The 26,125-nt window shown below is 41.9% G+C and overlaps 1 protein-coding gene across 2 annotated transcripts in view; it reads left to right on the top strand.

The window, feature by feature from the left end:
* The window catches only part of SLC9A7 (solute carrier family 9 member A7), a 187,886-nt gene that overhangs the window by 53,329 nt on the left and 108,432 nt on the right, over nt 1–26,125 (top strand). For both annotated transcript variants that reach the window (XM_082245922.1, XM_082245921.1), the window contains exons 2-3: nt 4,863–5,062; nt 18,418–18,495. In XM_082245922.1, coding sequence (XP_082102048.1) covers nt 4,863–5,062; nt 18,418–18,495 — 278 coding nt within the window. The remainder of the gene's footprint in view (nt 1–4,862; nt 5,063–18,417; nt 18,496–26,125) is intronic.

The following is a 26,125-nucleotide window of genomic DNA, read 5'->3' as shown; positions in this document are numbered from 1 at the left end:
AGTAATTTTACAGCAATAGCACTGCATATGTGGCAGGTTATACACTTCTTAAGGCAGAAGAGGTCACTGTTCCAAATAGTAATGATCAGTCATTCACATACCAGAGAATGCCAGAACACTTCCCTAGGAGGAGGCCATAGCTTGTGCACGCTGCCATGTCCAAATTTTCCTGCAGCTTTCTGGCTGCCAGTTGGGGACAGGTGGCTCACAGGAAAGAAACCTTGTAAGAAGAAACCTACTCTGTCCTTCCTTGACTGATACCTCTCACTATTGCTACTCCTACTCTCTCCCTGACCAGCGGGGGTTGTGGTCCTCTTATCCCCCCTCTACTGCAGGAACACCGAATGGTGAGATGAAATTCTCAGTCGACATGGTTGCTCAGATCTCACTAGCTTTTCCAATAGGACTGCTGTCTTCCCCAAGATGGCAGCCTGGAGCCCATAGCAGAAGACAGTTATTCCTCAATTGGCTCCTGTCAGCCTAAAGAAATGGCACAGTGCCACCTTTAGGTTGGAGGAAATACTGCAGCCTACACCCAGCTCCCATGTCACTCTTCCCTGGTGTGACTCAGGCCCCAAGTTCTGCATTGATGGGAAGCATCTGTGGTGTATTTTGCTTCTCTATACCCAGAAATTCCAAAAAAATAGAGATGTGGCAGGGAGGGTATGTATAGGCATCAGATACATTAGGATTTTTTTCTCTGAGCTTGCTTTAGGGGCTTTATAGATGGGCAGGTATCTATTTGATTATGTTTGAAGATATGACACCCTCCTATTTTTCTTGTAGTTGTACCATTTTTTTTTTTTTTTTTTACTGTGCTTAGGAAACTTTAAAGCATAACTCCAGCTATGTGTTTTATGGCATAGTTACATCGGTTTGTTGTACATATTTCATACCTCCTAGGAATGGTGCAAAAGTGAAGAATAACTGTAAAAGTCGGTGCTACTACAGTGATTGCTGGGGTCTTCCAGGTCCTGCGTCAAACAGCTTCCCTTCTGCATAGTTTGAGTCATTATGGAGGCAGTCACTAGCTCAGGACAGTTGCCATTTGCAGAAAGTCTTGTACTTTTTTTTTGTGAGTACAAGGAATTCTCAGATTTGGACAAGGTGGAGGGGCTGGGTGGTGATATCACTATCTCCACCTTGTCCAATCAGGGAACACATTATGCTCATTGAAAAAGATACAAGGCATTGTGTAAATGGGGACAATATGGAACGAGTGACATCCCAGGGGTTCGCTTTGTGGAAGAGCAGCCGCTTGGCACAGGGTCTGGAAGGCCTCATCGTCCACTGTAGTGGACACAAATACATTTCTATTTTTGGAATGTTTTTTTCCTGGACATCTTGACAAGAACAGAATTAAAAAATATAAAGATCAGCGCTCAACTTTTTTTTTTTTTTTTTTTTTCAGGGGGACCACTAGATCTAATATAAATGTATGTAGAAAAGACGTGCCTTAAAAGAATATTGAATGGTGATCAAATTAATAAATGTGTCGATAAAAGTGTGTTCAAAAATGCTGAATGTATATAGTGATGATAGAATAGATAAATGTGTACAAAATAAATCCAATCAAAGATGCAATGCTGAGTGACTGTTCAAGTAAACCAAACTCATGTGCGACTCTATACGATCAAATAAATCCAACTCATAAAAGTGTAGAACATGAGTGACAGTGACAAAAATAAAGGCAACTAAATATAGCAATATTAAGCTAAAAAAGTGCTTCAATAGTCCATAAAGTGCGTATATTAATTTAACAAACATTCATGATAGCAGTCCCAAATGAAGTAAATAAAGTGCAGTGTGCCAAAACAAATCTTTCTATATATGGTGATCTTTCCAATCAACTCAAAAAAGTGAAAGGTGCTCTTCAAACACAGCAGGGTGAGTGTATCCCCGTGAGCATACAATCCAGACACCGAGTGCAGTGGCCGCTCACCTCCACAACACTCAGATTGAGCGTTAGATATAACAATCCTGGCAACCCTTTTCAACTTGTTCGCTAACAACCCAGCGTGCTCCAGCAGCAATGGATACAATAATGGAGATATCGCAGCATAGGAAGCTCAGAACTGCCTTAATTCCTGTGTTGGTAACTTAAAAAGAGAGGCTCTCATGGTGCAGAAACGTAGGGTAGTATTTATTAACAGACAATAGTAGTGCAGGCTACTCACATTACAGTCGATAAAACAAAGCAGGTAGTGTCACAAACCGCCGATGCGGTGCAATCCGAAGCTTCCGGTCACGGCCGAAGACCGGAAGTGACGTCGGTATGGCTTACCCTGACGCGTTGCGCTACGAACACCCGTAGCACCCCTTTGAGAAAGCTACGGGTGTTCGTAGCGCAACGCGTCAGGGTAAGCCGTACCGACGTCACTTCTGGTCTTCGGCCGTGACCAGAAGCTTCGGATTGCACCGCATCGGCGGTTTGTGACACTACCTGCTTTATTTTATCGACTGTAATGTGAGTAGCCTGCACTACTATTGTCTGTTAATAAATACTACCCTACGTTTCTGCACCATGAGAGCCTCTCTTTTTAAGTTACCAACACAGGAATTAAGGCAGTTCTGAGCTTCCTATGCTGCGATATCTCCATTATTGTATCCATTGCTGCTGGAGCACGCTGGGTTGTTAGCGAACAAGTTGAAAAGGGTTGCCAGGATTGTTATATCTAACGCTCAATCTGAGTGTTGTGGAGGTGAGCGGCCACTGCACTCGGTGTCTGGATTGTATGCTCACCGGGATACACTCACCCTGCTGTGTTTGAAGAGCACCTTTCACTTTTTTGAGTTGATTGGAAAGATCACCATATATAGAAAGATTTTTTTTGGCACACTGCACTTTATTTACTTCATTTGGGACTGCTATCATGAATATTTGTTAAATTAATATACGCACTTTATGGACTATTGAAGCACTTTTTTAGCTTAATATTGCTATATTTAGTTGCCTTTATTTTTGTCACTGTCACTCATGTTCTACACTTTTATGAGTTGGATTTATTTGATCGTATAGAGTCGCACATGAGTTTGGTTTACTTGAACAGTCACTCAGCATTGCATCTTTGATTGGATTTATTTTGTACACATTTATCTATTCTATCATCACTCTATACATTCAGCATTTTTGAACACACTTTTATTGACACATTTATTAATTTGATCACCATTCAATATTCTTTTAAGGCACGTCTTTTCTACATACATTTATATTAGATCTAGTGGTCCCCCTGAAAAAAAAAAAAAAAAAAAAAAAAGTTGAGCGCTGATCTTTATATTTTTTAATTACGTTGTGATTAGTGGTGACACTATCAGAATCAGCTGCTGGCTTGGAGGAGTTCCACATCTATTTTTTAGATTGGGAAGATCCATTTGATCGCTTACCTCAAAATCGCGCATAAGTTTATTATTTCTGTTGACAAGAACAGAACTTTCTCTTACAGGTTGATGACTCAAAATCTCTGCCTCTCATTTGGAAACATTGCAAGCTTGCCATGTGCGCTACTTTGGTTGACTGTTGGTAGGGCCATCTTACCGAATGGGCACGCTGGGAAGCCGCCCGGGGGCCCCACTTGCCCAGGGGGCCCCACCTGCCCAGCAACCCAGCTCCAGCCAAGCATTAGTCCAGATTCCCGTGTGCATCCCGCCGCCAAACTTAGCAGGTGGCAATCGCCTGTCCGCCCTGCCCTGCTGTCAGGCCATTTGGGCCATGGAGGGGGAGCCCACATCTGCAGGAATGCCTGTCTGCCTCTACGGGAACAGGCACACACAGGACAGTCAAGTCTGACTCCCATCCATGTGTGTGTTCACTTGACCCTGCCGGCAAACTTGGAAGCTGTCATTACCCTGGCACTGCTGTACCAATAAATATAGCCTTATTGATAATTTGCATTTTTATTCTGGGTGATTCTGGGTGATTGTGTAGGCAGGGCCCCAGTGCACTGCATTGCCCGGGGCCCTTAAATGCTCTTAAGATGGCACTGACTGTTGGGCTGCTTTTCGTTTCTTTCAAATAGTCATCTCAACTGCCAACATAAGTGCATGTGCAGACTGACAACGCTGCTGCTCATTTCAAGGAAGTAGCTTAGTTTTGTCAGCCTACAACAGGAAATGCTTTTGCTGGCAGGATCTCAAGTTATTGCAGGAACATACACTCAAAAAAAAGATGATTTTCCTAACAAAGCTGTATATAATGCATGATGACAAACATACTGGAAATTATGTTAAGGGTTTACACTTCTACTTGGTGCATATATAGTGAAGAAGTCACTGACTTTTCTATGTTTAAATGGAAGTTCTGCCCTATTTAATTATTCATTAGGGAATAGCCACCATTGTACTGCCTGTGTATGTGTGCTTATTAGATTTGTTTGTCTGTAATAAAATCCTATCCAAGTCTTTGAATTTGCAGTTAAAAGTGTAATTCTGTAATGTGTTTTTTTTTTTTTCCCACCCCTTATTGTAAGTAAATGTAGATAGCCTGAGAACCAGTATTTAACTCCGTATTTCCTTCACACCCTACTGCAAATTAAGTTTGCCATATACTGTACACTGAGCTTTTAAGGCCATTGTTGCCAGGCTTTGGTTTTGGCCAGAACTGCTTCTCTCCCACACAAGTCTATGTTAATGCAAAAAGTAGCTTGAATCACATTAAATGCAGGTCAGAAGGATGCCAATTGTACCTGTCAATAAATTCTGATTGGTCCCAGAAGGCTTTCAAACTAATGTCTTAAGCAATCTGCATTTGCCCATTGATACAGGCCCTTCAACTATTATTTAAAAATAAAATGAATGCTGGCTTGGAAATTCCAAAATAATAATTATAATCATTATTTTTATTTCATTTTACTTTATTTTAGGACTTATTGTGGGTGTAATACTAAGATACGGCATTCCTTCTACCAGCACCTCTAACAAAACCATCAGCTGCTCTGAAGAACAAAGGGCTTATACCACACTACTAGTCAACGTCAGTGGGAAATTCTTTGAATACACTTTGAAGGGTGAAATTATTCCTGAAAAGATCCATAATATGGAGCAGAATGACATGCTAAGAAAGGTAAGTTATCCCTGCCTGCCTAAAGAATACATCTGATTGGTCATGTATTAGAAACCTAATTTACTGGTATAACAAGTAATGAAGGTTAGAATGTGGTGACTTTATATAAAACCCCTACTGTGTTTTTATTTTTTTTACTCTTTCTTAAAAAGCTTTTTTTCCTGCCTCTGATGCTGACCCAAATGCTTCATTACTTTAAAAAAGGGGTAGGGAACCTACAGCCCGCAGGCCGCATACGTCATCTGGTCCGGCCAGTGTCTGTGTCTCTCAGCTGATCTGTCAGAATGGAGCCGATGCTTCCTGTATAGTTCCAGCTCCATTCTGACAGTCTGAGTCACAGGCGGAGTGATATCAAATGCACTCCGCCTGTGACCAATACAGGAAACATCGCCTCTTCCTCCAGCGTGATGCCGCTACACTTCTCCTAGCCAGCATTTCCCGCCAGCAACACCACAGCAGTACCAGCTAGAGCCAGCAGTACCCATAGCAGTACCAGCCAGAGCCAGCAGTACCCACAGCAGTACCAGCCAGAGCCAGCAGTACCCAAAACAGTACTTAAAGCACAGTACGAGCCAGCCAGAGCCAGCAGAACCCAGCCAGAGCCAGCAGAACCCAGCCAGAGCCGGCAGAACCCAGCCAGAGCCGGCAGAACCCAGCCAGAGCCGGCAGAACCCAGCCAGAGCCGGCAGAACCCAGCCAGAGCCGGCAGAACCCAGCCAGAGCCGGCAGAACCCAGCCAGAGCCGGCAGAACCCAGCCAGAGCCGGCAGAACCCAGCCAGAGCCGGCAGAACCCACCAGAGTCGGCAGTACCCACAACAGTACCGGCCAGAGTCGGCAGTACCCACAACAGTACCGGCCAGAGTCGGCAGTACCCACAACAGTACCGGCCAGAGTCGGCAGTACCCACAACAGTATTAGCCAGCAGTACTTGCAGCGCAGCACTAGCCAGCAGTACCCACAGCGCAGTACCAGCCAGCAGTACCCACCAGCAGTTCTTTTCAAAAGTTACCACCACAAAGAGTCAACTGCGCTCCAGACTGACCAAAGCAAACCTGGAAAACCAGTTACAAGTAGCAACATCCTCCATACCAGCTAATATCACACACCTCACCAAAGAGAAGCAGTGGCAGCCATCACATTAGGGGTGAGTTAATTCAATGTTTGACAGTGTATAACAGGCACATTTTTAAGCTGATAATTTTGTACGGCCCCTGAATGATTTCATAAATACCCAAATGGCCCTTGGCAGAAAAAAGGTTCCCCACCCCTGCTTTAAAAGAAAGTGCCCTCAGTTTGTAGAACAAAAGCGATCACCACTCCAAACTCCTACATCTCCTTCCAAACATGGGTGTCTCCGGTGCTGGTCAAGGAGCCTGTTGTCCCTCTATGCACTTTCTTACCTAAAGGAATCAGAGCCACACAACGATGAGGTCACTTTGTAAAAACTTTTTTTTTTAACCAACTATAAATAAAACACCTGCCTGAGTACCTCTCCTCTCCAACACTTTTGGTCATCCTTGTGGGCTCAGTTGTAGAGATCAGTGGCCGTTTGTTTTATATAGTAAATATCCTGATTGTAAATATACAGATCAGGAGGTGAGACTTTTCTCCCTATTTCATCTTCATTTTTTATCTTGGCCAATGACCCAGTAAGTATTGAGACCTGGCACAGCCAGGGGACTAAATCTTCCACAAAAAGGCTAGCAATGCTGTCATGTTTGTCTCAGCACAGGATGCCTTTACTACACTGAGCTTTCAATAATTAAAGTAGACCCGTCTGCAGCTTTGGAGAATGGGTTTATATGTGAGAACACACCACTTGTGCCCACTGCTTCTAAGCTATTGAGGGAACAGAGAAGATTCAGAAGACAAAGAACATCTCTTCTGTCTCAAAAAATCTACTAAATATGCCCATGAGACTTTGAGTTACATCAAGCCATCAACAAGAAATATCATTAAAAAAAATCAATCTTTTATTTTATCAAAAGGTAAAAATAGTTTTCCTTTTCACTGTGAAAGTATTTTAAAATAATACTGATTTACTGCTGCTTGTCTCCTTAGCATTGCTAATATATGATTTTACATCTTGTATCAACACTCCTCCTAAATTAATTTTTTTGGAAAAAAAAAATGCACCATCAATCTCAGTGTGTTTTGTGACTGTTCATTCACTTCATCGTGAGTGGATGTTATTGACAGGGTTTCTAGAAGTAAAATACAAAGGTTAGACATTTTCATAGTGAAGATAGTGATATAACATGAATACTCACCCACAGGATAAACCTCAGTTCCTCAAAGTGTGCTTAGGCTGACCATAGACGTTTTGAATCTCAGCCGGTTCAGCAGGAAGCGGGCCGAGATTCAAACCATGTATGGGCAGACTAAATGTACCCAAGTTGATCGATTTTTTTTTAAAAAAAAAAAAAAAAAAAAAAAAAAAAAAGCCCTGGCTGTTCTAACTTTTTCAAGGAGCTTGTCTGTAAGAAGCTGCCCTGGATGACATAGTTAAGGGTCTCACGGGGGGGGGGGGGGGGGGAGAGTACCTTTCTTCCACAGGCTACTAAGGGCAAGGACCCTTGTCGCAGATGTGGGCCCTCCTTTTCCTGAGGGATCTAAGCAAGGTTTTGCAAGTCAAGAGTGGGCTTCTGCGGACAAGGCTCCTTCAGCATGAAGGTGCGCCCTCAAACCGTATCTGGGGTGGGAGGACGTCTTCGCTGGTTCCAAGATCCGTGGACTTCCCCGGTAGATGACAAGTGGGTCTACGAAGTCATGCGATCCGGATACAAGACTTTCATGCTCACCCTCCGGAAATGTTCTTTCCTTCCAACATGCGACTGTCTCATGTCCGCTTACAGGTCCTCTTTGGGGCGGTGCAAGATCTTTGCTTCAAGGGGTGATTGTCCCGGTTCCGATTGCAGAACGTTTTTCAGGGGTTTTTAACTCAACCTGTTTATAGTTCTCAGGAAGGAGAGCAAGGTGTGTCCAGTCCTGGACCTCAAGGCGCTGAACTGCTTGTGCGGGTGCAGAAGTTCAGGATGGAGTCCATTCGCACAGTGGTGGCTTTCCTGCATCAGGGATTTTCTTGCCTACGTAGACATAAAAGATGTCTACCTTCACATTACAATATGTGTTGGTCACCAACGCTTCCCCCGCTTTGAGGTGGGAGAGGAACATTATCAGTTTGGGGTGTTACCATTTGGTCTTGCCTCTGCTCCCTGAGTCTTCACTACAGTGTTGGCTCCGGTACTGGCATTGTTAAGCCAGTGGGGGATCGTGGTCCTGGGCTATTTATACGTTCTCCTTCTGCAAGCAGAGTCTTCTGCTGAGCTGGTGGAAAACTTGGAGATCACCATACGAATGAGTTTGGCTGGATTCTGAATCTTCGGGAGTCAGCCTTGGTCCCTTCTACGAAACTAGACTATCTGGGGCTGACTCTGGACTCTGCCTTAGCCAGAGTATTTCTTCCTCTGGACAAAATTCAAACCCTGCAGGTTGCAGTTTGTCTCCTGCTGACCAGAAGATGGTCGTCCTTCTGAACTTGAATGCAGGTAGCTGGCCAAATGGTGTCAACCTTCGAGGTGGTCCTGTTTGCGCAGTTCCATACGGGGTCCCTGAAACGGGAGATTCTCATCACATGGGTAGAGAATCCACAGTCTCTGGAGAGCCAAGTCCAGCTGAGCCGGGGTACAAGAAAGTCCCTGATTTGGTGGTTCCGTTTCCCGGCACTCTGGTAGGACAAAATCCTTCCTACCCTTGTATTGGACATTGGTCACCACGGATGCCAGCCTGTCCGGGTGGGGAGGCATTCTCGGCAGAAGTTCTGCTCAGAGGGTCTGGACCCTGGAAGAATCCAGACTACCGCCCAATGTCCAGAAGTTGGCTTTGGGCACTATCAAGGGCCAGGTGTTGGCCTTGGCGTTTTTTTTTTTCTTCCAATGACCCTTGGCCACATCTTTTGAGGGTGTTCAGCACTTCAGCTTCAGCTGTCCCAGGTGGTGGCCTTTTTGGTGGTCATCACCTCTGCAGGCAGGGTGTCGGACCCAGCTGCGTTATCCTGTCATTCACCTTATCTTGTGCTTCACAGGGATAAGGTGGGGCTTCGCTCCTGTCCGTCATTCCTTCCTAAGATGGTCTCTGATTTTCATTTGAATATAGACATTGTGCTGCCTTCCCTGTGTCCTAGACTTAAACATCAAGAGGAATTTGCCTTGCATGCCTTGGATGTGGTCCGGGCAATTAGGGTGTACCTGGCAGCTACGTAGTCTTTCAGGAGGTCAGACTCACTATTTGTGCTCAAAGATGGCCTCGTAAAGAGTTGTCTGCTTCCTCTGCGACCATTTTTAGATGGCTCAGAGTGAATGTGGTTCAGGCCTATTCCATCAGGGGTCAGGTTCCTCCTTTCCCTGTCCAGGTGCACTATACTAGGGTGCTTGATGCCTCCTGGGCTTTCCGTCATCAGGCGTCCGTGACGCAGGTTTGTAAGGTGGCCATCTGATCGTCGGTGCACATTTTTACAACGTTTTATAAAGTGGATGTGTTGGCATCTGAGGAGGCTTCCCTTGGCCGCAAGCTTTTGTAGGCTGCTGTTTAACCACTTTAGCCCCGGAGGATTTTCCTGCTTAATGTCCAGGCCACTTTTTTCATCTTGGCACTGCGTGACTTTAACTGACAATTGCGCGGTCATGCAACGCTGAACCCAAACGAAATTTACGTCCCTTTTTTCCCCACAAACAAAGCTTTCTTTTGGTGGTATTTGATCACCTCTGCGCTTTTCATTTTTTGTGATCTTAATAAAAAAAAGCAAAAATTTTGCAAAAAAAATTGACATTTTCTACTTTGACTTTAAAAAATATCCAATATATTACATTTTTGTCATATATTTAGGTCAAAATGTATTTAGCTATACATGTCTTTGACAAAAGAATTCTCAATGAGCATATTTTTAACCACTTTAAGACTGGAAGATTTTACCCCCTTCCTGCGACGCTGTACCCAAATTAAATTCATGTCCTTTTTTTTTTTTATATTTAATTTTTGAAAAAAAAACACAATTTTGAAGAAAAAAAAAGCAATATTTTTCACATTCTGATACATAACATTCCCCCGAAAAAATTTACAAATCAAAATTTTTTAACATTTTAGGCCAATTTGTTTTCTGCTACATATTTTTGGTAAAAAAAAATCACAATTAGCGTATTTTGATTGGTTTTTGCAAAAGTTATCGCATTTACTAACTACGGGAAAGATTTTTATTGTTTGGTTTTTTTTTTTACTAGTAATGACGGCGATCTGCAATTATTTTTTTTTTTTTTTTGTGGGACTGCGACATTGCGGCGGACAGATCGGACCCCTAACTGACATTTTTTGACGCTTTTGGGGGGACCAGTGACATTACTACAGTAATCGGTGCTAAAAATATGCACTGTTACTGTAATAATGACACTGGCAGGGAAGGGGTTAACACTGTTGGTGATCAAGGGTTTAAATGTATGCCTCATGCTTACTGACGTGTGTGGGGGGAGGAGGTTGTGTGACACAGGCACAGATCGCAGGTTCAGCTATGCTGAATCCTGTAATCTGTCCCTGCCTGTCACAGAGGAGATCCGCCCGCTTTGTTTACACAAGCAGACGGATTTCCTCACTCGATCCCCGACGATCGCTGAAGAGAGGCGGTGATCACCCCCTCTCCTCCCCTGGCCCGACTCCCGCTGTGTCTTAATACAGCGGGAGCGAGCCACCGAGAGAGGGAGGAATCCAGCGACGTCGTTGGACCCAGCCGAGCCGCTCTGCTGCAGTAGCAGCAACATGAGCGGTCGGCTAGTGGTTAAGAGGACCTGGTCCTCTTTGAGGTCTTATTGTTTTTTTAAGGTGGGTTGCAGTTATTTGGTTAAGCCCCTGTTGCCTGGTTGGCTAATGTTTAGCCTTGGAAATTGCTGTTTCCCACCCCTAATGTTTAACACTGTTTTGGGACGTCCCAATGGTTAAGAATACTGTAAGCTGTGTCTGTCAGTGAACGAAAGAGGGAAAAAAATGATTTATGATTTTATGGTGCACTGCTGCCCATAGATCAGTGCTTGCCCAACTCTTTCTGATATAGCACCAACAAGTCAGGTTTTTTGGAATCCCAGGTAGCTGTATTATGTTCTAACTGGTTTAACATGGCCCTAAACAATATTAATCGGTTAAGTACATCATGAAAATGGGATTTTTGATTTACCGTAAAATGAATTTCTCTGATGTTCATTGACAGACATAGCTCCTGGTATTCTTAACCATTGGGTTATACTGCCCCCTACAGGAGTAGGACAGTAGGTAGAAAGAAATTCTGGCTACCCCTATAGGCTGTCCCAGGGGGTATACTCCCTCTCTGCTATAGCCATTCAGTTTCAGTTACAAGCAGTGTCAGAATTCTAATTCCACAGAGGGGTGGGTGCTGTGTCCGTCAATGAACATCAGAGAAATGTTTTTTATGGTAATTAAAAAATCAAATTTTTTTCCTCCACCTAGTGGCCACAGAAGTATGTTTAGCTGTCTTGTTTGATTGCAGCACTCAATTCCAGTAACGTACCTGTATACCCAGAGCCCACATCTAAATAAGACTGAATGTATCCATACATTCACAACAGTACTTTGTGTGTGACCATACAATTTTTTTAAAAAGCTTTTGAAATTTCTGCCCAAGCCTGCGCATTGTTGTGATTTGTTTGTTTTATTGTAATGCCTTGGAAGTGGTACTCTAACCTTTAGGGCCTGTTGGAACCACAATTTGTGTTCTGAATGTGTTTCTGCATGGGCATTTTTGATGTGTCTGGTGTGTCGTCCTCCACCCGCCCTTTTCTTTTTTTTTTTTTTTTTCCTTCATCTCAATTATGCATTCTCGATGCATTATGCCATGTTCCAGATGCGTTCATCACAGAACAAATGTAGAATGCTCTACTTTTGTTGACTGCACTGTAACACACTGCACAGATGTAAACCAGGGCTATTGGAATCAGTGTTAAACACTTTTCTTGCATTTTTTAAGCTGACTAAAAATGTACTGTACTGCATCTGGTGGGAAGCAGCCCTTAAAGTAGTTGTACAGGCTCAAGGTTTCTAGAATGCATGCAGGTTAAAAAAAAAAACCCTCTGTGGTAGCAGCACCCCCCCCCCCCCAGCTCCCCTAATACCTACCTGAGCCCCATTGCGCTCCAGCGATGTGCAGAATAGCCTTGGCTCTCTGGGGACTCTCCCTCTTTGGCTGAGGCAGCAGCAGGGGCCTTTGGGTCCTCCTGCTGTCAATCACTACCAGTGAGCCGATAAGAAGAGAAGGTGAAAGAGGGAGTGGGCTGAGCCTTGGCCCTGTGTGTGAATGAACATGCAGAGCAGCAACCCAGGAGTGTGCTTGCTCAGGTGCCCCCACAGCAAGCTGCTAGCTTTGGGGGCACTTGGCAGGATGGAGGGAGGGGCTTGAAGCGCTGCTTGGGGACCCGATAAGAGGAGGATCCTTTTTGCATAGTTTCATTGGTCCAGCTTGGACTATGTTAGGTATACATATTTTATACCTGCCCAATTCTTGTTGAAGCAGAGAATCACTGTACTAGCCACTGCTAGTACAGTATTCCTTGTGGTCTTCCTGGTCCCATGCATAGTAACCATAGGGAACATTTTTAGACTAATGAAAGTCATTCTATGAACTGTGGCCGTTCACTATGCAAAAGGGCAGCTGCTTGGTGCTGGACTTGGAAGACAACAAGGATCACTGTAGTAACGCTGACTGCAATGATTCTCTGGTTCAAAAGGGATTAACAAGGTGAGGAATACGTGTACTTACTTTGGTCCAAGTTGGACCTATGTATCTTATTGGCTGAGACACAGCACCGAGAACCATTGGCTCTCACAGCTGTCAATCACGGCCAGTGAGCCAATGAGGAGGGGGCTGGGCTGAGCCGCTGCTCTGTCTTATGGATGTATAGACCGGGCCTCTGGAGCGAGCACAAACCAGTGCCCACATAGCAAGCAGCTTGCTATTAAGGGAAATGGTTAAGGGGGAGGAGCCAGGAGCACAGACAGGGGACCTTAGAAGAGGATCGGGGTTGCTCTGTGCAAAACCACTGTACAGAGCAGGTAAGTATGACATGTTTGTTTTTTTTTTTTTTTTTAAACAAACAAACCTTTTATATCACTACCATAAGAATGTTGATGAGAGAGGAAATAGGGAATCGGGGAAAGCAAAAAAGCAGAAATGTCACCTGCACAAATGTATGAATAGCACATGACAACATGCGGTTGTGGTAAGCTATCCTAATCAGTTGTGCTAAATACAGCTAAGGATATTGTAAGTGATGAGCTCTGTTTATAGAACTACATTGATAATAAAAGCACAATTCCATATTATAAGTCCTGCTTTATTTTTCTGATATTATTAGGTATAATTTGACAATTGCCTATCACCGAGTTTGTTACATGTGCTTGTATAGACGGAGGCTCTATTATATACAAAAGCTCTCTAATCTCTAAAAAGAAAACCATCAAAGGCAGAACCATACTGCTTGACACCAAAGTAGAGTTATACTTTGTGATGAGATGTATCAGACTTTGTACTTTCTGCCTTCGAATGCTACTAATTGAATTTATTATCTAGATTGAGACAAATAGATGGCTTATGACAGTCATTTTCTACTTTGAGTTCATCTATTATTGTCAGAAACATTCTCTGGCTTCACTGCACTTTATAGAATTGCCTCAAAGGCCTTTACTGAAATTTGCTGTTTTTGCCCATAAGGCTTTCAGTACTGTGACCTGAGATAGACATTCACTGAAGATCCTGTGTACCCTGACGGCATTGGAAGTCCTATTGGGCAGCTAGTTTGCGTGTTAACCAGTTAAGGACCAAGCCTATTTTCTGGCACATATTTATTGTTTACATGTTAAAATTAGTATTTCTTGCTAGAAAATTACTTAGATAATATGTTGTTGTTGCAATATTTTTTGTCATGCGGTTATTCGCAGCAGTCTTTGAAGCCCAAGTTTTTGGGAAAAAATAAATTTCACTGAATAAAAAAGAAAAACCGTAAAGTTAGCCTAAGTTTTTTTGTATATTGTGAAAGATTATGTCACGCTGAGTAAATAGATACCTAACATGGTATTGTTTAAAATTGTGCAGACTCGTGGAATGACGAAAAACTACTGTACTTAAAAATCTCCATTGGCGATGCTTTAAAATTTTACAGTTACCAGTTTGGAGTTACAGAGGAGGTCTCTTGCTAGAATTATTGCTCTCACTCTGGCGATCGCAGCGATACCTCACATGTGTGATTTGAACACGGTTTACATTTGCGGGCGCGACTTACTTATATTTTTTCTTATTTATTTAAAAAAAAAAAACCAAAATCTGATCACTTTTATTGTAAACATTCCTTGTGACAGTAATAGGCAGTGACAGGTACTCTTTATGGAGGGACCTGGGGTCTAAAATACCCCAGAACCCTCCACTGCACTTCAAAGTATTCAAAATGACGAAATTAGCATTTATGAATACTGTCATTTTTTTTAAAACCAGCACTGTTTTGCAGTCAGAAGTGGCGCCATGACATCAAATCTGGGGTTGCGTGATCCGAGACCTGATCGAAGCCAAATCCTGCTTTGCTCGGGACTCTAACCAGCTGGCAAAGGTGCCGGCTGGTTGCTCAGGTCTCCCAGTGGGACGGGAGACCCAGGCAGAGCCATAGAAGGTGGTGGGAGGGATCTCCAGAAGGCTGACCACCGGCTCTAAAAAATAGTACCGAGGTGATGCCTCTAGCTGCAGGCACCACCCTGGTTCAACCACGTCTTCAAACCAACGTACAGGTACGTTGGTTTGTGGGAAGTGGTTAAAGCAGAATTCCAGACGTTTTTTGTGTTTTATAAGTCAGCAGCTACAAAAAGTTGCTGCTGACTTTTAATAAACACACACTCGCCTGTCCCAGGATCCAGCGTTGTGGCCAGCGTGGGCGTTTCCATTTGTCCAAATGCTCCAGGGCCTTCAAAAGTGTGTTAGGTCGTTAGGAAATGATATGTGTAATTTATTTATGCTCCTAGCATGTTGGGCCTCTGTATGTGGCCAGGCTGTGTAAGTCTCACACGTGGTATTGCCATATTTAGGAGAAGTAGCAGAATGTATTTTGGGGTGTAATTGCAAGTATGCATATGCTATGTATAAGAAATGCCTTATTATGCCAATCTTGTGTAAAAATAAAACGTATTTCTTCATTTTCACAAGAAATGTTGGAAAAAATAACTTAAAAAAAACTCACTATGCCTCTTACTAAATACCCTGGAATATCTACTTTCCAAAAAGGGATCATTTGGGGTGTTATTTGTACTGTCCTGCCATTTTGGCGCCTCAAGTTTTTCCAACAGAACAAGCTCTCCTGCAATTGTAGCAGTTAGAGGCATGAGAAAATCTTTTACCACTTACAGGGGTGCTTACAATGATCAGTTTTAATTTATTTATGTAAAACCTTTATTTGGAAAAGAAACAAAACTGTTGCCGTAACTGTTTATAAAGTGGGAGCTGGAGTTTGGCTTCAATTTGTTAGTGTATCTAAATCTGCTAGTCAGTCTAATACTCCCCTCCTTCCAGACAATGTTGCTGTCCAAAGGTGCCCCCTGTGTTCATTCATCCAGAGTGGGGATACACTAATACAGGTGTGTTTGTTACTTGTCAGATCACCAGGTCAAAACAGAAGGGTATAAAGCCTAAAAATAGTAAAACTAATGCAGCCACCACATCTAAGGATTGGTAAGCTGCAATACATTACTTGTTTAGTTTTGGGTTTAATACTGCTTCAACCTCAGCATAAATGGAATTTTGTAATAAATACTCAATTTAAAATGGCAAAAAGCAAACTAAAAGAGGTTTGTCCTGTACTTACAATAAATCGTATGTTAAGTCCTCGGCCACTCCGATTTTCTAGCAATTGTTAACTTGCTGTAGCAACATGGCAGAGGCTGATTGGTTTCTGTAGCAGCACACATTATTATTATTATTCAGGATTTATATAGCGCCAACAGTTTGCGCAGCGCTTAACAAAATGAGCATTACCCTACAGCACAATTTAATGCTCCTACACATTGGCAGATAGTTACCAAGTGGCCCCTTTGCAAGACTTCCCCCAAATAACTGCTGGCCAGATAAGCAAGGCAAGCCTTAGTTCATTTGATTTTCTTTTCTTCTAGCATGGGTGAAAGGAAAGAAAATCGCTCAGTTACCCCATCAACCCAGTCAGCGTTGATAGGGAAATTCTTCCTGCAGCGCTGTTGTGTTCTGCCAGTTGAGAGCGTAAAGAGCCTTGCCGGCCGGCAGTGGTTACTGCTAGCAGCTATAGCTGTCAGCTGTAATCGTATGTTAAAAATCCAACAGGTTGGTTGTACCAAAATCAGCTAATGGATTGACTTGGGTACAGTCAGGCTACCCATAGATGCATTGAATTTCGACCGGTCCCTGCTAAACCGGCCGAGATTCGATCCTTCTATGGTTGGCTTAAGGCCCCTTTCACACTTGTGCAACTTGTCATGCAACTTTGGACATCAGAGTTGCACGACATGTCGTTCCCCATGTTTTCCAATGATACCCATTTATATATGCGCAACTTAAAGTTGCAGCAACTTCAGAGTAGTTCATGCACTACTTTGGTCCGACTTTCATGCAATTTAAGGACCATAGACTTCAATGGTAACACTCAGAAGTTGCATGAAATTCAAACCCGAATGTTATACAATGCAACTTGTGTGCAACAGTTGTCCATTAAAACTGGTCAAAGCCAATGTCGTATCCAAGTTGCACCTATCCAAAGTTGCACTCCAAAGTCGGCGCAGCTTTGGAGTGGTACAAGTGTGAAAGGGGCCTAAGACTTATTTAATTTAGAAGTGAGCAGTGTTCAAATCTTAGTGACAGTGGTAAGAAATTCCAGGACTCGTCAGACCAACAACTGGTTATTATGGGACTCTAAACATCAGAGGGCCCTTGTTCAGCTGCACAGTCTGCACAAGTGGTATGTCCGCCCCTTCTCCTACATTAGAGGTTCTGAAGAAGAATGAACACCATGGCCTTATAGTTGCAAGCGAGATTTTTTTGGCCAGATGTCAGATGGTCATGAGAAGAATGACTTTTAAATACAAAAGGAAGCAACTGTAAAACGTTGAGAAATCCTGCTGCTGCTGCAAAAGAGGCAATTTCATTGTAAATGACCTATAACTTTGTCATTTACAGTGAAATGATGACGGCTTCCAATAAATACAATTGTTATTTTACTGTTATCTGTAGTTCATTATATTCTGGCTCCGTTCTCACTAGTGCGACTTGTCATGCAACTTACAACATGTGAAGTCACATTACAAGTTGATGACCATGTGTTTTTTTGGCCACTGTTCTAATTGCTGTGACTTCAAAAAAGTTTTCTGCACTACTTTTGATGCAACTTTCTTACCAGTTGAATGCCATAGAGCAGGGGTGTCAAACTGGAGGTCCTCCAGCTGTTGCAGAACTACAAGTGCCATCATGCCTCTGCCTATGGGAGTCATGCTTGTAACTGTCAGCCTTGCAATGCCTCATGAGACTTGTAGATCCGCAACAGCTGGAGGGCCACCAGTTTTACACCTGTGCTATAGAGCAAGGACTTTCAAACAATGGCCCTCCAGCTGTTGTGGAACTACAAGTCCCATGAGGCCTCTGGCTATGGGAGTCATGCTTGTAACTGTCAGCCTTGCAATGCCTCATTAGACTTGTAGATCCGCAACAGCTGGAGGGCCGCCAGTTTGACACCTGTGCCATAGAACAAGGATGTTCAAACTACGGCCCTCCAGCTGTTGTGGAACTACACATCTCATGAGGCATTGTAAAACTATGACATTCACAGACATATCTAGGCATGATGGGAATTGTTCTTGAACAACTGGAGGGCCATAGTTTGAAGACCCCTGCCATAGAGTGTAATAAGTCGCAAGAAAGTCGCACTGGAAATCTGGTGAGTTTGGAATTGTACTAGTGAGAGCGGAAACTTTATGAAGAGTAGAAATCCTAATAGTGAGGAGACACTGAGCCAGCTGAAAGTAAAGAAGCATAAGATTATCTCTGGACTAGAAAGAAAATACTTTCACTGGTTTCTTTTTTTAAATGCCAGAATGTTTCTTAACACTGATGTATGTGAAGAGAATAATGTCAGAGGTAATGGTAAAAATGACATGTACTGTATGGTATGGTTTTCTTTATTTAGAATGGAAAAAAAGCTCTGTGCACGGGTTAAACATTATGTAACAATTCATATGTAAAGACAGACAAATATGTCATGGTTTTTAGATTTCACCCACTAAAGCTTGTATCGTTTGTTTGCAGGTGACCTTCGACCCAGAAGTCTTCTTTAATATTTTACTGCCTCCGATCATATTTCATGCAGGATACAGCCTAAAAAAGGTAAGACATCGACCCACACCACCCTATGTGATCAGTTTTTGAAAAGTATTGATAAAGCAAGAGTGTTTATAATTTAGTGACTCAAAAAATGAATAAATACATTTTATTTTTCTGTAAACAGAATAATGATTTAAAAAAATTCTTAAGAGACCAAATACTTTTGTGTATGATGCTATTTCTGTAGGTAGCCATAGAATCATTAGCAATTCTTGGGAAAGCACAGCAATGTCTGTATACTTGAAAGCATGCAATGTTACTAAGGAGGGATCACACTGGTGTCCGCTCCAAGAAGGTTATTCATTATCCCTTTAGGATTGGAGGGCTCCTGATTATTTTGAATACATCCAATAAGGCACCTCATTTTGCTTGCTACACTAGACGATAGAAGGTGGTCAGACATGGAATCACAAGCAAGACTTCCAGCCAGAGTATTGCTTAAAGTACGTTTTCCAATATGTTTTTAGGCCTCAGGAACAAGGATTGGAATACATGCTGCAGACACCTTCAACACTGGCTTATCAGGGGAAACTGATCAGATAAGGTTTTCTAACCTGTTTGCTATCATTCTGATGAACCTTGGCTGTTTGTGTCTGAGAGCTCCCCATAGACATTAAATTTAGTAGCTTTTTATCTTGTGTTTACGGGCATTATTCAGCTGTGTGAGTGGAGGAGGAGATCTGGATCATATTTTCACGCTGCAAACAATGGCCTTTTTCTGAAAATCTGACTGTAAATATGGAATATTAAGTTAAGTGAACATGTGAGCTCTAATAAAATGTAAAGTGGCACATACTCCAGATCACAGGCTTTTCTAGATACTTGTCAGTTTGGATCCACTATACAGTGCTCAATGATGCCAGAAGTCAATATCGTTCAAGCAGCTCCCTTGACATACGCCTCTGATTTGCCCCCTACAGCCTAGTAGTATACTGTTGGCCTATCTCTGTGATGGGCAAACTTTTTATTCAGAACTAGCTCTAAAAAAAGATGAAGGAGGGCTATCAATGCCAGATATGTTGAAGCTGATTGCGGTTTCCATAACAGATCAGTCCTGTTACTGTATGTTGAGTTAGAGTCTTTTATGGGAGATATATAGTATACTGGCATTCAACTACCTACGATTTTGAGTAAGGGTCCTTTCACACGAACGATCCGATCAGATCCGCCTGTCAGTTTTTCAGGCGGACCTGATCGGATCCTCCATGCATCCCTATGGGACAGTGGATGTCAGCGGAAACCTCACCTCTAACACCCGCTGCTATCCGATTCCGATCCTGTCCGTGAAATCCGTTTGGATGGAAACCCTATTTTCCATCTGTCCAGCGGATCGGATGAAAACTAACAGGTGGTCTGTTTTCATCTGATTCCCCCTTAGAGAGCAGCGGGAATCTGATAGCTCTGTCTCCTAAGGGTCCTTTCACATGATGCACCGTCCAGCACGGTCCGCTCTCTGCTCAGCGGGGATTGATCCGCCGATCCCCGCTGAGCAGGCAGATGACAGCTCTGTCTCCGCTCTGTGTGCGAAGATGAAGCTGTCAGATCCTCGTTGCTCTCTATGGGGGAATAGGATGAGAACGGACCGCCTGTGTGTTCTCATCCGATCTTATCCGATCCAATCCGCTGGACAGATGGAAAATAGGATTTCCATCCGTCCGGATTTCACGGACAGGATCGGAATCGGATAGCAGCCGGTGTCAGTGGAGATGTCTCCGCTGACATCCGCTGCCCCATAGGGATGCATGGAGAATCCGATTAGGTCTGCCTGAAAAACTGACAGGTGGATCTGATCGGATCGTTCGTGTGAAAGGACCCTTAGTGTCCATTTACATTTTTTTTTTTGTCTTGTAACCCAACATTTCACATTCAGGTTTACTAATAGATCAATGTCTTCAGGACCTGTCCTTTCCTACAACAGAATGTATAATTGTGCTAGCAATCGACATGTCTGCACATGCTCAGAAACATACAAGTGTATTATTAGGAGAGAGTTGGACTTTAATGTGTACGAAAACACACATAATTGTAATGTCTCTCACACATTCTCTTGAAATTGATGCAAAACAGTTTTTAGTGAGAATTGTATGGCTCCATCATTGAGGTATAAACTCAGGTTTATAGAACTTAAACGTGGCTAAATTTCAACTCAACCATTACATAATCTTGGAATGAAAGTGTGCTTAAAGCACCAATATACCTGTGTATACTTTATATACAGTTATTGTAACCCAGGATAAAATCATATGTTTGTATAGTGTGTAAGGCTAACCATTCCCGACATCATTTTATTTTATTTATTTTTTCCATCAGCTAGTGGGCTGATGGAAAAACAAATGGACTCCTCTAGGTTGATGGAGGAATCCTCCACTCTGTGTCTTTTTATTCTGACCGCAGAATACACTGATCGGCTGCAAGCCGCTGATCAACAAAAGTTTTCCAACATTCCCATTTGACAGAAGTTGATTGTTGGACTTCTGTCAAACAGGAGTAGCCAAAGATGGATTAAAATTTATATGGTCTCTGCTGAACCAGCCAAATTTCAATCTATCTCGAATTAGCATAAATGTGTACTTCTTGGATATTTTTCGGGGGGGGGGGGGGGGGGTGTAAATGGTGGTGAAATTTGTCTCTATAAAGTCCTGCCAAATGACCCAACAGAGTGCACTTGCTTGTATTTTGCTGATCTCTATTGCTGTCTCTAAGGCCAGGGCCAGGGTTATCTGCACACTCGTCGGAGGGCACCTATGCTCCCTGGTGGAGCAGAAACAGTAGAGCCATGGCATGCATAGCATGGGCAGTTGTGGCGATGTTTGGGTAGCTTTGACAATAAACTGACAGATATAAAAATACAGACGTAACTATCATAATAATTGGCAAACTCTGTAAGCACATAGGTAGCTGTAACAAAATATAGACAATGCATGGAAGATTGTACCAGTACACAGGCAGCTGTGGCTGTACAGAGACAAATGTGGCAGCACACAAGCAGACCCCAAATAGAGCACTTAGAGATGCTGGGGAAAAATATTACATTTAAACATTAAACATATGGAGTGGGCAAGGATTTTGGTGCCGTGACACTGCTTCCATGATTCATGCTCCATTCGGTGCTACATGTGAGAGTAGTTGTTTCTGCTTTCTGTCAGTGAAGTCGTGTGCAATAAGCTTAACTTCCAACTTTTTTATTTGAAGGGATGGCTGGTTACTCTTTTGGAACTATAACTATTACTATTTAGCTATTGAAGTATTGAACTACAACAAAAATTTCATCCAACCTCTAACTTACTGGTACATCTCAAAATTAGAATATCATCAAAAAGTTAATTTTATTTCAGTAATTCTATTAAAAAAGTGAAACTCCTATATTTTATGTAGATGTGTTACACACAGAGTAATATATTTCAAGCATTTCTTTTTTATTTTGATGATTATGGCACACAGCTACCGAAAACCCAAAATTCTGTATCTCAGAAAATTTGAATATTACATAAGACCATAACAAAGGTTTTTAATACAGAAATGTTGGCCTACGGAAAAGTATGTCCATGTACAGTATAGTATGCACTCAATACTTGGTCGGGGCTCCTTTTGCATGAATTACTGCATCAAGGCGGCATGGTTTGCAGGCGATCAGCCTGTGGTACTGCTGCTGAGGTGTTATGGAAGCACAGGTTGCATCAGCTCATCTGCATTGTTAGGTCTGGTGTCTCTCATCTTCCTCTTGACAAACCCCACAGATTCTCTATGGGGTTTAGGTCAGGCGAGTTTGCTGGCCAATCAAGCACAGTGATACCATGATCATTAAACCAGGTATTAGTCATTTTGGCAGTGTGGGCAGGTGCCAAGTCTTGCTGGAAAATTAAATCCGCATCTCCAAAAGGCTGGTCAGCAGAGGGAAGCATGAAGTGCTCTGGAATTTCCTGATAGAGGGCTGCACTGACTTTGGACTTGATAAAACACAGTGGGCTACACCAGCAGATGACATGGCTCCCCAAATCATCACGGACTGTGGAAACGTCATATTGGACCTCATGCAACTTGGATTCTTTGCCTCTCTACCCTTCCTCCAGACTCTGGGACCTTGATTTCCAAATGAAATGCAAAATTTTCCACAGCCCATGATAATTTGCGGAGCAATGTCATCTGCTGGTGTAGTCTACTGCATTTTTTCATGTCCAAAGTCAGCGCAGCCCTCTACCAGGAAATTCTGGAGCACTTCATGCTTCTCTCTGCTGACCACCTTATGGAGATGCTAATTTTATCTTCCAGCAGGACTTGACACCTGCCCACACTGCCAAAAGTACCAGAAGCTGGTTTAATGAGCATGGTATAACTGTGCCTAATTGGCCAGCAAACTTGTCTGACCTAAACCTGTCAAGAGGAGGATGAGACACCAGACCCAACAATGCAAACGGACTGAAGGTCACTATCAAAGCAACCTTTGCTTCCATAACACCTCAGCAGTGCCATAGGCTGATCGCCTCCATGCCACACCGCATTGATGCCATAATTCATGCAAAAGGAGCCCCGGCCAAGTATTGAGTGCATACTATACTGTACGTGGACCTACTTTTCAGTAAGCCAACATTTCTGTATTTTTAATCCTTTTTTTTTTTAATTGGTCTTATGTAATCTCATTTTCTGAGGCACAGTAAAACCTTGGTTTACGAGCGTTTTGAAAGATGAGTAAAGTTTTTTTTTTTTTTTTTTTTTTAAATCTTGCCTTGATTTGCGAGCGCTGTTTTGATATACGAGCAATATACAAGCCGTAGTTGTATTGTTTAAAAAAAAAAAAAAAAAGAATTACACTCCCAATGTTAAGGAGCCTGGTGGAATTCCAAAGCTGCTGGTTTACTGTATATAGTCCTGTGTGTGGCCATAAGTCCGGGAGCGCTGGTGGCTCCCAGGGCTTCCTGCAGAACTCTGAGACACTTGTACATTGTACAGTATATTTACACCAGCGGCTTTGGAATTGCACCAGACTCCTTAACATTATGAGTGTACTGTTATATATATATATATATATATATATATATATATATATATATATATATATATATATACACATTAATACCAATTGAACTGTGGATTGGAAGCCTGGTCATAATGGTATATGGTTGGTGCCACAAAGTGCATGTTAAGTTGTTTTTTACTGTACACTTTATACTGTACAGTACTGTATTTTGAAGTGCAGGTTAATTTGTTTTATTTTTTAACAGTACACTTTATACTGTATTTTGTATTGCCGTAATCATTTTTATATAAATAAATGGTTGTTGAACGAATCATATGAGTTTTCATTATTTCTTATGGGGAAATTTGCTTTGATACACGATTGCTTTGGATTGCAAGCATGCTCCTGGAAAGAATTATGCTCGCAAACCAAGGTTTTATTGTACTGAATTTTGGGTTTTTACTAGCTGTAAGCCATAATCATGAAAGTAAAAAAAAAAAAAAAAAAATGTTGGAAATCTATCACTCTGTGTGTGTGTGTGTAATCCATCTATATAAAATATGCATTTCACTTTTTGAATTTAATTACTGAAATAAGTTAACTTTTTGATGATATTCAAATTTTTTGAAATGCACCTGTACTGCATTGGTTATTCTTAACCGCTTCCATACAGAGCAGTTAGACACCCTTCCTGCCCAGACCAATTTTCAGCTTTCAGCACTCTCACACTTTGAATGACAATTGCTCAGTCATGCTACACTGTAACCAAACAAAATTTTTATCATTTTTTTCACACAAATAGAGCTTTCTTTTGGTGGTATTTGATCACAACTGGGGTTTTTTTTTTTCGTGATATATGCAAAAAAAGAGCAAAAATTTTGAAAAAAAAACACTTTTTTTTAGTTTCAATTATGAAATTTTGCAAAAAATAAATTTTTCTTCATACATTTGGGCCAAAATGTATACTGCTACATGTCTCTGGTAAAATTAACCCAAATTAGTGTATATTATTTAGTCTGTGTGAAAGTTATTGAGTCTAGAAGCTATGGTACCAATTACTGAAAATTGATCACACCAGATGTACTGACTGCCTATCTCCTTTCTTGAGGCCCTGAAATGTCAGGACAGTACAAATACCGACCAAATGACCCCTTTTTGTAAAGTAGACAGTCCAAGGTATTTAGTAAGAGGCATGGTGAGTTTTTTGAAGTTGTAATTTTTTCCCACAATTCTTGGGAAAATGAAGAAAAAAAATTTTTTTTCTTTTTTTTTTTCCCCACAAAGTTGTCAATTTATAAGCTATTTCTAACACATAGCATGTACACAGCAAAAATTACACCCAAAAATACATTCTGCTACTCCTTCCGAGTATGGCGATACCACATGTGTGAGACTTTTACACAGCCTGGCCACAAAAAGAGACTCCACGTCCAAGAAGCACATTCAGGCGTTCTAGGAGCATAAATACACATAAAACTTTCTTACTACCTATCACACTTTTCAATGCCCTAGAGCACCAATACAATGGAAAAGTCCACAAAATGACCCCATTTTGGAAAGCAAACACTCCAACATATATTCTATGAGGCATTATGGGTCGTTTGAACATATTATTTTTTTCCACAGGTTTTTGGAAAATGTGGGAAAAAAATGAAAACTTTTTTTTTTTTACACAAAGTTGTCAATTTATAGGATATTCCTAACACATAGCATGTACACAGCAAAAATGACACCCCAAAATACATTCTGCCACTCCTCCTGAGTATGGCAATACCACATGTGTGAGACTTTTTCACAGCCTAGCCATATAGAGGGGCCTAACATCCAAGGAGCATCATCATGCATCCTAGCCACTTGCCTAGGCCTATTTTTGACATTTGGTGTTTACAAGCAAAAATCCGTTGTTTTGCTAGAAAACTGCTTAGAACCCCCAAACATTATATATTTTTTTTTAGCAGAGACCCTAGAGAATAAAATGGAGATTATTGCAATATTTTTTATCACACCGTATTTGCGTAGCGGTCTTCCAAACGCAATTTTTTTGGAAAAAATTCACTTTTTTTAATTAAAAAATAAGAAACCAGTAAAGTTAGCCCAATTTTTTTCCATAATGTGAAAGATAATGTTACGCCGAGTAAATAGATACCCAACATGCCATGTTTCAAAATTGCGCACGCTCACGGAATGGTGACAAACGTTTCTACTTAATCCCCATAGGCGACAATTTAAAAATTTCTACAGGCAGCCATCTTTGAGTTACAGAGGAGGTCTAGGGCTCAAATTATTCCCCTTGCTCTAACGATCGCGGCGATACCTCACATGTGTGGTTTGAACACCGTTTACATATGTGGGCGGGGTTTCTGTATGCATTCGCTTCTGCGCGCGAGCTAACGGGGACAGGGCGCTTTAATTTTTTTTTTTTTTTACTATTTATTTTATTTATTATTATTTTTACACCGTTTAAAAAAAAAAAAAAAAAATTGATCATTTTTATTTCTATTAAAAGAAATGTAAATATTCCTCGTAATAGAAATAGGCACGACAGGACCTCTTTTTTGTGAGATCTGGGGTCAAAAAGTCCTCAGATCTCACAAGTACACTAAAAGATAGAAAAAAAAAAAAAAAAAGGACCTTTAAACCGGTTACTAGGCAACAACATTTTCCGTAGCTCCGGTCCTC

This window comes from Pelophylax lessonae (assembly GCF_965119305.1).
Source record: "Pelophylax lessonae genome assembly, chromosome: 2".
Lineage (NCBI taxonomy): Eukaryota > Metazoa > Chordata > Amphibia > Anura > Ranidae > Pelophylax > Pelophylax lessonae.
This window is presented reverse-complemented; position numbering and strand designations above follow the sequence as displayed.